The 10,654-nt window shown below is 43.4% G+C and overlaps 1 protein-coding gene across 1 annotated transcript in view; it reads right to left on the bottom strand.

Moving 5' to 3' along the window:
* Positions 1-10,300, bottom strand: part of LMCD1 (LIM and cysteine rich domains 1) — a 29,764-nt gene extending 19,464 nt beyond the window's left edge. Inside the window, exons 1-3 of the mRNA XM_065408396.1 lie at positions 10,253-10,300; positions 10,074-10,162; positions 2,063-2,318 (exon numbers count right to left, since the gene is read on the bottom strand). Of these exons, the coding sequence (XP_065264468.1) occupies positions 2,063-2,318; positions 10,074-10,162; positions 10,253-10,300 (393 nt within the window). The remainder of the gene's footprint in view (positions 1-2,062; positions 2,319-10,073; positions 10,163-10,252) is intronic.
* Between the last annotated feature and the right edge of the window lie 354 nt (positions 10,301-10,654).

Consider the following 10,654-nt stretch of genomic DNA (forward strand, 5'->3'; position numbering starts at 1 on the left):
TCTCTGTACCCACTTTTGAGCTGACAGAATCGATGGATGATTAAGATTTTATTTGCGCCTGTATTTCTAAAACAGGTGCTCAGACAATCCCATCCTCATTCCTTTTGAGTGACAATGAACTTTTAAACGTAAGTATTAAGTCAGTCGCTCTACCCTGTAACATTAGAAGGTCATGCAGAGCCTCTGTAGGATATTTGCCAGTATAAGTGATGCCTCTCTTAGCCAAACTCCTCAACTTGTCCCTCATATAACTCCTGTAGCTCACTACCCCTATTTTCATGCATCAGCACTTGCTTCCAGAGACTGGAAGTACCGATGTAATTGAGAGGCCTAGTTTCTCACTATTCCAAGCCAGCTGGAAGTAGGAGATACTGGAATTCTATGAAAAAAAGCCTGTTCTGACAAGACTTCTGGATCCAAGAGGTTCAAGACAAGTCAGGAAGGAGGAGAAAGCTTTTCTGTGAGAGTAGTATCTGGCGCTTGATCATTCTGGGAGACGCAGTTGATTTCAATTGGACAGGGATGATTGCACTTCCAGTCATTTGCAGAAGGGCAAGGGCAACAATGGTTAGAGGGGCAAACTGTTAAACAGATGTAAGTCATCATTTATTGTCATGAGACTGGGTTAGCAGTATTAAGTGCTAGTCTTTACACAAGCAAGAACATTGCATTCAGTAGGATTATTCACATGAGTAAGCAAACGAGGAATTTAGGCTGAGCAAGTGTTTATTATGGTCTTAGGGCCTGAAACTGTAGGCTTTAGGGCAGGGACCTGGTCTCTCTTATCTGTATGCTGTCTAGTGTTCTGTTGGTACTATAAAGAAGCATCTTCCTCAACTTTGAAGTCTGCCTTTAAGGGACGGTATTAACTTGTCTCTTCCTGCATATTTGTAAGTGGCAAAAATATGGAACTTCCATGCATAGTTCTTATTAGCCAGCTATCACTTACTTTAAGACCTAAAGCAAGCTACCAAAGCTATTACAGCTTAAACCACAAAGTAAACACCATTTTTACAATGGCTGTTGTAGTTTGGCTCTGTGCAGAAATAGTTTAGGAAAGCTAATCCAGAGGCCTATACAATAGAGAATTAAAGAGGAAGTAATGCTTCATCCTATAGAGATTTAGGAACAGTTTAGGATTTACATATCAGGAAATGACCACTGACTGCTTCTGGTTAGTGAAGAGAGATACTGCACCTCAAATTAAGCCCACACTATTGATGGCCTCAAAGGGTCAAGAAAAAATAAACTGCTGTTTAAAAGGAGATTATTTCACATCTACTGTTGAGACTATGGCTCATTTTTAATGAGACTCATACAGGAAATTTGCAAATAAGGCATCAGATGTAGATGCTGCACTGGTCCTTACAGCTTTAATATAGTGGCCTTGTTTTTTGAAAAATGGAGTCAAGTACAGCTCTGAAAAAAACCCAGAGCCTTGAAATATGTCACATTAAACCACCTTCATGTAAGCATACCAGAATTTCAGTAGGTCTTACATTTAGATTTTCAGGAGAGTCAGACCAACACAGCAAGCACCCAAGGCATCTATTCATAGAAGATTAGCATCCCAATTGTTTAGCTTTGGAACAAACTGAAACATGCCATCTTCCTTATGACCATCCCGAAGAAAGCCGAGAAACATTAGCCTGTTTTTCCAACTTAACACGTGTGGGATGCACAGATTTAGTATAACCAGATGTACAGCAGAGATAGGTTGTCCATTCAGTAATGATTTTACTGGGCATTCACTATCTTAATGTGGTAGACTTTACATTCGTAAAATACATTTCCAGGAGAAACATTAGTGTAAGTGAACCTAGCCCCTCATATGCATCCCCGAAAAACCAAACAAGAAACAAGCCTACCACAAGCCACCAATTGTTGCAGCCTGAACCTACTGAAGTTATTTCTGCACTTATGTGGTTTTCACAATACACTAACCATTGCTTGAACTTTAACCCCAAGAGAAACCATAGGTTTTAATACTTTAATGGCAATGTTTCCAACAGGGAATTTGTTACTCAATGGAGAACATATTACTCAACTGGCAAATCCTTACCAGCTTCTGGGTCAGTCCTGGTGGAGCCCACTCATAAGTTATAGTGTCAAACGTTGGATCTTTCCGAGACACAATAGGATTAGTGATGATCATGCGGTTCCTTTTGTAGATGCGAACACCATCGCCACCTTTCACCCGGGCAGTGAGCGTAGAATACTTGGAGTCAGACAACAAGCGGCCAATTTTCCGATCATCTTCTGCGTCAGAGCTCAAGCTGTGATCCTCCTGGCTACATTTGCATGACTTGCATATTTTCCTGTGGGGGACAAGTGAGATCATCCTTTTGATACAAGCTGGACCTTGGTAGGCATGTGCTCTTTTGAAGGCTCAGTGCTGAACTTTAGTAACTTTAAAGGTCAAATATTAAACTGGATCGTGACAGAAGACAAAAAGGGCTTTGTGATGCAAACTATATTTGGGAAGACAGCATGATATACCTTAAAGGAATTTGCAGTGGTATGGAATATAAAAAAAACTAAGTGCCTTACTGTTGTCCCTGGTCAGAGGAGCAGCAACACACACTGATCAACTATGCCTTCTATCCTTCTGTGATTGAGCAGCTAGTTTCCATGAATTTATAAGGGATGCTCAAAGAGATTATTAATTTCATGGCAGTACCACACAGTTTTCAATAGTAAAGCACTGGCCTCCATTATTGAAATGTATAGTTCATTGTTCAGTGTTTTCGTAGTCATAATTATAACCAAAGATAGAAAGATTATAAAGCCATACTGCTGTTTCTTGATAGTCAAAATATAGAGTTTTAAAAGCAAAGGGCCAAATTCATTTTTAGTATAACTTTAATGACATCAGGAGAATTTGATAGGAATGATTAATTTGATTCACAATTCTCCTCTGTAGTTGGCAAGTCATAAAACAAGTAGTAACTGAACTTTGAAGGCAGAGATTTTCATGCAGCTTAGGTGTGGAAATCAGGAACCCACAGTTGTATAATGTGACATTACATACCACATTCTGTAAATCTGTAATAGTACTTAAGTAATACAGAGATTCCATATGTACAACAAATATGGAACTGTGCAGTCCTTAAATACATAATTTAAAAAGCAAATTAGCAAACACCACAATGGAGTGTTAAGTTCTAAAATCTTGAACAAAATTGTGTATTTTACAAGCATGATATAGACTCTTAAATCATAATTCTTGTTCATCTGCTGGACAGAAGTTTCCTTCTAATTTTTAGTCATTGTTTCTTTCTGGTTTGCAACTGTACAAAACACTTTGGTATTATTCAGGATAAGAGGAGGAATACAGTAGGGTTACCATATTTAAAAAAAAAAAAAAAAAAAAAGGACACTCCACAGGGCCCTGGCCCCGCCCCTTTCCCACCCCTGGCCCCGCCCCAACTCCGCCCCTTCCCCAAAGTCCCCGCCCTCCCTCCCAGCCACGCAAAAAGGGCTGCTCGAGCGCTACCGGCTTCACGGTTTGCCGGGCAGCCTCCAGACCCTGCGCCCCCGGCCGGCGCTTCCCCAGCGCAGCTGGAGCCCGGGAGGGGAAGCGCCCAGCCGGGGGCGCAGGGTCTGGAGGCTGCCCGGCAAACCGTGAAGCCGGTAGCGCTCGGGCTTCGGGCAGCCCCCATGCCTCCGGATCCTGCGCCCCCGGCCGGGCACTTCCCCTCCCGGGCTCCGGCGGCTGTGCTCCTCCCCTGACTCTTCGGCTCTGTTTAAGAGCCAAGCTGCCCGAGCGCTACCGGCTTCGGGCAGCCCCCATGTCTCTGGACCCTGCACCCCCGGAGCCTGGGAGGGGATGTGCCCGGCCGGCGGCTCGGGGTCCGGAGGCATGGGGGCTGCCCGAAGCCGGAGCGCTCTGCTCTTAAACAGAGCCGAAGAGTCAGGGGAGGAGCAGAGCAGCTGGAGCCTGGGAGGGGAAGTGCCCGGCCGGTGGTATTTTTCCCTGAACATGTTCGGCTTTTTGGCAATTCCTCCCGGACGGGGGTTTGATTACCAAAAAGCCAGACATGTCCGGGAAAAAACGGACGTATGGTAACCCTAAATACAGATGTTCAGTAGTTAACATCTGTGCTGCTCGAGCGGTCCTCAAAACAGAAGTGTGTTACTAACCAAGAGATCTACTAGATGTTGCCTACAGTTTGTTTTTTAGAAAAATACTGAAAATGGGATATCTAGAAACAAGAAATTTCTGATATTAGACATCCTGTTGCGATAAACCTCAATTCAGCCAAAAAATAGGCTTAGGAGAACCATTGCTAAGGTAGATGCACGTCTCGTGCGGCGCCTCATGGTCTCAGATGCCATCCGATGGTCCAGGGACATCTACATCGAGCACATCACCGGCCACCGACAGTACCAGGAGGCGTGAGCCAGAGTGACATCGTTCTCCCACTACGAGAAAGGGACCAAGTGACCTTCTCCGTCGGATCATATGAACTGGAACCATAAACTCCCTGAACATTAAATCTCACCAGATGAGGGTCAATCCATCCTCATCATCATATCCACTCATAATCTACACCCGAACATAGCCACTTTATGAACTTCATACCCTCATATCTCAATGTCTCTACTTTGACGCATCAACCTTTTACCCCCAATCGGGGATATTGCAGATTATGTATTCCTCATGCCACCTTATCTTAAACCAAACTTTGCACCCTCGATAATCTGTATGTTATTCCCGGATAACCAGAAACTTCTATGCTCAAACTCTGTTCACTATTTTTTTTTTTTTTTAAAACATCTTAATAAAATTTTAACCTGTTGATGAGCATGGTGAGCGACATTAACATCCTGCAAAACCAAAGCTTTTTATTTTCACTTTCCCCAGCCACACTAGCCATGTCTGTCACTTTTGTCCTTGATAGCAGTGAGGCCGTGTGTGGAATATTTACTATGGACATTTGGCATTATCCTGTTGGCTGGTGCCTCAGAGATTTGAAAGTGAGCAAGGACAGACAGCATGGGTTTTGTTTGAAAAGCATTTTTCAAATCGTTGTACGCTGGGTTCCAAGCCTGTGTAACACACACAGGATTTGCATTACAGTATATAAGCCCATATGCAGTGCATCAGGTGGCTAAAGTCTAAACAGAGTATAATTACTTTGGCACCAAGCCCTGTTCCTGCTGTGCCATTGAATAGCATCAAGTACATGTCTGCTGTTTTGCAACTGGCTGATGCCAAAGAAAAAAAACAGTAGCACAAAGAGAGCACCCTCATTTATATTCTCACTTCCACCCCCCCAAAGTGAATATTCAGTTTCATTTACTAAATTCCCAGAATTATACAAACTGCAGTAGGCTGTACTGTAGGATTTACAGCCTGTTCTAATCCCTGCCAAGAAATTCTATTACACAGTGCACTTTTTAAAAATCTATTTTAAGACAAAAAGAAGAACTAGTGGAATAGAGGCGCAAACTCGTTTCCCCTCCATTTGAACCTGCACTTACATTGTGGGTTCTAGAGTTTGACTGGTTCAGACGGTGCTACTTCACAACCCTTAGCACCTTGGCCCAGCTTTTCCCCATCTATGGGAGGGATATTAGAGTTTGTAAATTGCCTGGCTCACGGGTAGTGGATTATATTAAAATCGTACAGCTGCAGTTACATCAAGGGCACACAGAGCAGATGGACAGAACTGCTAAAATGGCACCGATCTAACAAACACCCCCACTGCCATTACTGCTGTATTTAAGTGCCTCCTAAGTATTTTAGATAGAAACTCCTCTCCTGCTCCCCAGCCTGTAAAAGAAATAGCTTGATTAGTTATCAGGATTTTATTTTTGCATGCAAGTTTCACATTCAGTTCAGACTGCTGCAAGATCTGAGCTAGCTCCTGCAAAGATAAGCCACATAGTCTGTGCTCCTGTGAAAACTGTCTCCCACGCTCACGGGTGAAGTTGGTTGAAAAATAGGAATTTGTTTCCTTTGTTGGAAGATTCAGGTTTAAGTTTTCTGCATGGTTTCCCTTAGTTTTCACTTTCTTTTTTCTAGTGGCATTAGATGTACAGTTTGGATCCAAGGTGCTTAGGTCAAGTGACCTGAAAGACATTTACTCTATACAAAGGAGGACTATATTTTAATGCATTTTACATAGGGTGACCAGACAGCAAGTGTGAAAAATCAGGACAGGGTGTGTGTGTGGGGAGGAGGAGCCTAATTTAAGGTTTCATGTGCCAGTAATACATTTTAACCTTTTTAGAAGGTCTCTTTCTACAAGTCTAGAATATATAACTAAACTATTGTTATATGTAAAGTAAATAAGAAGCTTCATTTAAAATTAAATTAAAATGCAGAGCCCCCCGGACTGGTGGCCAGGACCCAGGCAGTGAGAGTGCCACTGGAAAAAAAGAAAAAAAAATCAGCTCGTGTGCCGCTTTTGGCACACGTGCCATAGGTTGCCTACCCCTGCTCTAGCATGAGGGTTGCTACAGAAAGGGAAAGAAATGGTTAACATATGCAGAGGTGTAATCTAGATTAATACATTATGGGGTCAAAAATAATAATCCTCACACCTCAGTATGTCACCTGCAATGTGTTGGCAGAGCATTTGGTGCAGTTTGGGAGATCCAGATAGATGTTTAGCAGGCTAATTTTTTGTATTTTCCTTTGTTGTGCAGGTCTCTAGCCAGCCAGTATATTCTTACAGATTTTATATTACAACCCATTCTATTAACCGCAGGTAATCACATCACAGCTGTTAGTTTCCTGGCTCCAATGAAGCCATAATGTAAGTGAAGCTGAACATGTGTTTTTATTTGTACGAGATGATGCATCACTAGTAGGCTTTCAGCTTCTCTGTAACCTTCATCCAAATATCACCTTTAAAAAAGGTTCTAGGTTAGAGCCACATCTGCACGTTAGAGATGTAAACAAACTGCTTCATTCCACTTTTAAAAAAGTCACACTATAGAAAAGTGCCTATTAAAGGGAAAAGTCAGTTCCCCACAATGAAGATATCATTTAATTGAAAGATGCATTCTAGCTTTGGATCTGGTTAGTTCATTTTTGTTCTACACAGCCAATCACCTCCTAGTGCTGCTCTGGAGGGCTACCTTGGCAAAAGTGGCTTAGAGACCCTTTTAAATCCTCCCTTGATCATGGCTCCCCCACAACTTACTGCAGTCTCAAGGGTGATTTAAGTTGTGCCAGCTGCTCATGACCTCAAGGGGGCATTCTACCATGTGGAGATAGCCAAGTCACAGGGATGTCCAGATCATGCCTCCCCACCCCCTGCCAATCAGGGAGTACAGCAGCATCAGAGTCTAGAGCTGATAAAAAAAAATGTGAATCTTCCTCAGAAAATGCTTGCTATGACAAGATTTTCTTTTAACATTTTCCATGTAAATTTCAGGGTTTTCAATTAAAAGAGCCTGAAAGTCTTGACAGTTGAAAAATTTGGGTTGCTCCCTGTGACAGAGGGAATATTTCATAGTACTTTGTATGAAGAATGTGTGTGCTGCAGTTTTCCCTACATGCTGCATGGTTAACTAGGCAGAGGGAAAAGATTTAGTCTTTGCAGAGACCTAGATGTGACTGACTCCTTACTGTCTGCAGCCTGGGCCCAGACAATTACCTGGCCATGTGGTACCTAGCAAATAATGACCAGAGGGGCCCACCCTCTGCAGGAAGCCAGCCAGGTTTGACCAGCTGGAGAACAGAGGGCCAAGCGACAATGTTTGCCTAGGAACAAAAGCAAATGATTAAGGAAGAGCCCCTTGGTGTTGTTAAGTGTGGGGCTGCTGGAAGGAGAGGGGTTGGAGGAGGGCTCTGGGCTGATCCAGATGGACTTTGCTGTACTTTTCTGTTCTCTACATTAACTTAAGGACGTTCTATGCTGTGTTCCAGACATCTAATAAACCCTTCTGTTTCTACCAAGCTGGCTGAGCCACTCCAGAGTCAGGAGTGCATTGCTCCCTTTGGTTGTGCAAGTCTTCCCCAAGTGTCCAATTCAGGTGCACTCACTGGGGGGAGCTCACGGAGTGAAGCAGGGGTGCTGACGGCTCCGAAGTTCAGTCCCAGGAGGCGGTAAAGCGTGACTCTAACAGGGTCAACACACTAAAGGAGTCCTCCCAGGGACTGTTCCAGAGCTGTTTGAGAGCACCAGGCCTGTGGATCTGTGACACTCCCACCCTAGACCCTTTTCTTGTTGTGTGTGTGTGGGGGGGGGGGGGAGAAGAGACATTTTGACTAGTACTGTGAATATAGTTAAAGAAATACAGAGTAAAGAAGTGACTATGCAATTCTTCATCTTGGGCTATTTGTGAAAAGGGTTTTCTGGATAGAATGAAAGGGTAGCTAAACACCCTGGGCCACTGATAGTTTACACAGGCTAGCTGAAGAGAGGAGTCCAGTCCTGAATATTTTTTATTCTGAATTTGTATAATTTAAATTGTGCAAAAAGGTTACTTTTGTTATACACAGCTCTGGTGGAACAGAGCTGAGGAGTTTTTGAAGCATGACCTATGATCACTTGAGCACCCTGCTGAAATTGCCTCCTGCCACCCAATTGAAGTAGGAGCAAGTGTCATGAACACAAAATACTAAACTGGCTTTTCTGATGGAAATGTTCTCTAACCATTATAATTGTAGGCATACAGGGATAAAACACCAGACACTATTAGCCTGGCTGCTGTACATGAGAACTTTGAAAAGCTGAAGAACATTGAGAAGCAAATGAAGGAGGGGGGCAGGGAGGGGAGAGAATCCAGGAGTATTTCAGCAGTGAAGTGTTGATACCATTTGGCTTTCTTTGGTAAAACCCAATAGTATGGATTCTGGTCTAAGAAAGAAGGCATGGGGCTGTTCTTTGGCTTAGTTTTCCCCTTCTTGATCCCATTACAGATTTCTATGGGATGGCAATGTAGAAGGGATATTTTTGTCTGCTAGCTTGTATGGTTTGGGCCATTCCTCATTCACTGAAGATCCAAGTGCCACTTCTGGTACAGGGTTCTGGCAGGAGGTAATCTTAACAAAAAGATTCCCTTCCCTCTCCACTCTTCCCCCCAACTCATCTTGGAGCCTGTCTCCAAGCCTGGTGGTTCCCCTTAGATCCCAGAGCCTTTGTGCAAGTGCCTCATTATTACCAGGATTACAGTAACACTCTGATCTCACTTAGGGCATCTGATTCCCTCTGTGCTAGGCACTAGACAAGTTGTGTGAGAGATGGTCCGTACCCTGAAGAACTTACAGGGTAAAGAGAAGACAAAGAAGTGGTGGAGAGGAGATATACCATGATGGTAGAGTGAACAGGATAATAGTCTCCAAACATCATGTTAAGTCCACAATTTTGCTTGTTTCTTTAATTTTTGGATGGGGCTGTATAGGGAGGAGGAGGACGACGACGACGAGTCAAGGTGGAGAGACTGAGGGTTATGTCTACACTGCGCAGTTAGCCTGGGTGATTGGCACCCAGGTCAGAGCACTTGGGTTAGCCTAACCCACTATAAGCATTCAGCAAAGCCCTATATGCATTATGTCATCACCGTTTCTGCACTTAATATTTATCTGGGGGCATTTCCCATGGTTCTTTGTGTTCAGACACTCAACAGATTCTTCTTCAATCAATTCTGTCAATTGTGAAGGAATATCCCTGTCTCTCAGGGAGACTTGGGGAGGACTATCAATATTCAAGTGACCTTTCCTGTGTCCTCACTGCAAAATGGGCAGGTTCCAGTCTGAGATAACAGCTTCAACCCAGACCCCCAGACATGCAAGCAAAAACAGGTTCAAAGCACAAAGAGGCACATGCTTGAGGGTTATGTGCGCCGTAGCAGGTTTAGACCAAAAAGTCATATGTAGGTGCATGAGCTAAGATTGCACTGTAGACATATCCTAAGGATGGAACCTTCATGCTGGCTCTAGCCCCCTAGTGGCCTCCCCAGCACTGAGTTTGCACAAACTATGCATTTCCCTTCCTCCTCCAACACAATCATTTATCAGTTTGCATCTACTTTGAGAGAGTCAGTGAAGCCTGAATATAGACAAAGCCCCAACAGAGATTTTTAAAGAGCCCATCCAGCAGTAGATCAATTACCTCCAAGAATGTGGCTCAAAGCCTGTACACATCCCTCTGCATCGCAGACAAGGCACCCCTCTTCCGGATTGCTGCTGGCTTACAGACATCTGGAAAAGAGAAATGTTTTGGGATTTTTCATGTATATACATATACATACACACACACACACACACACACACACACACACACACACACACACACCCCTTGACCTCGAGTTCTTCCATTGTGTATTGCTTCTCAAGCATGTTGACGCCTTTACAACTATGCCTTATGTGGTTTGAGGTCTCCAGATCAATAAATCATTGGGCAACTGAGTACTCATGGTTAAGCAAGACAGCTGAAAAAGTTCTGGTCTTGAATGTAGATGAAAAGGGAGAGAGACCTCTTTTATTGACTATCTGGGTGCTAGCTTATAGTACCTCCACCATACATTATAAACCATTGAGACAACATTGAAATAAAACCTCTGGTGGCCAAGAAATTGGGCTCACTAATCAGTACAACTGGAAATTTCTTATCAAAGCAAAAACTTCAGACGCCTTCCCTTCTAGGCCATTTATTTAATGGACAGGTGATTAAAATGCAGCACAATCTAAACA

This window comes from Emys orbicularis, chromosome 7, assembly GCF_028017835.1.
Source record: "Emys orbicularis isolate rEmyOrb1 chromosome 7, rEmyOrb1.hap1, whole genome shotgun sequence".
In the NCBI taxonomy this organism is placed as follows: domain Eukaryota; kingdom Metazoa; phylum Chordata; order Testudines; family Emydidae; genus Emys; species Emys orbicularis.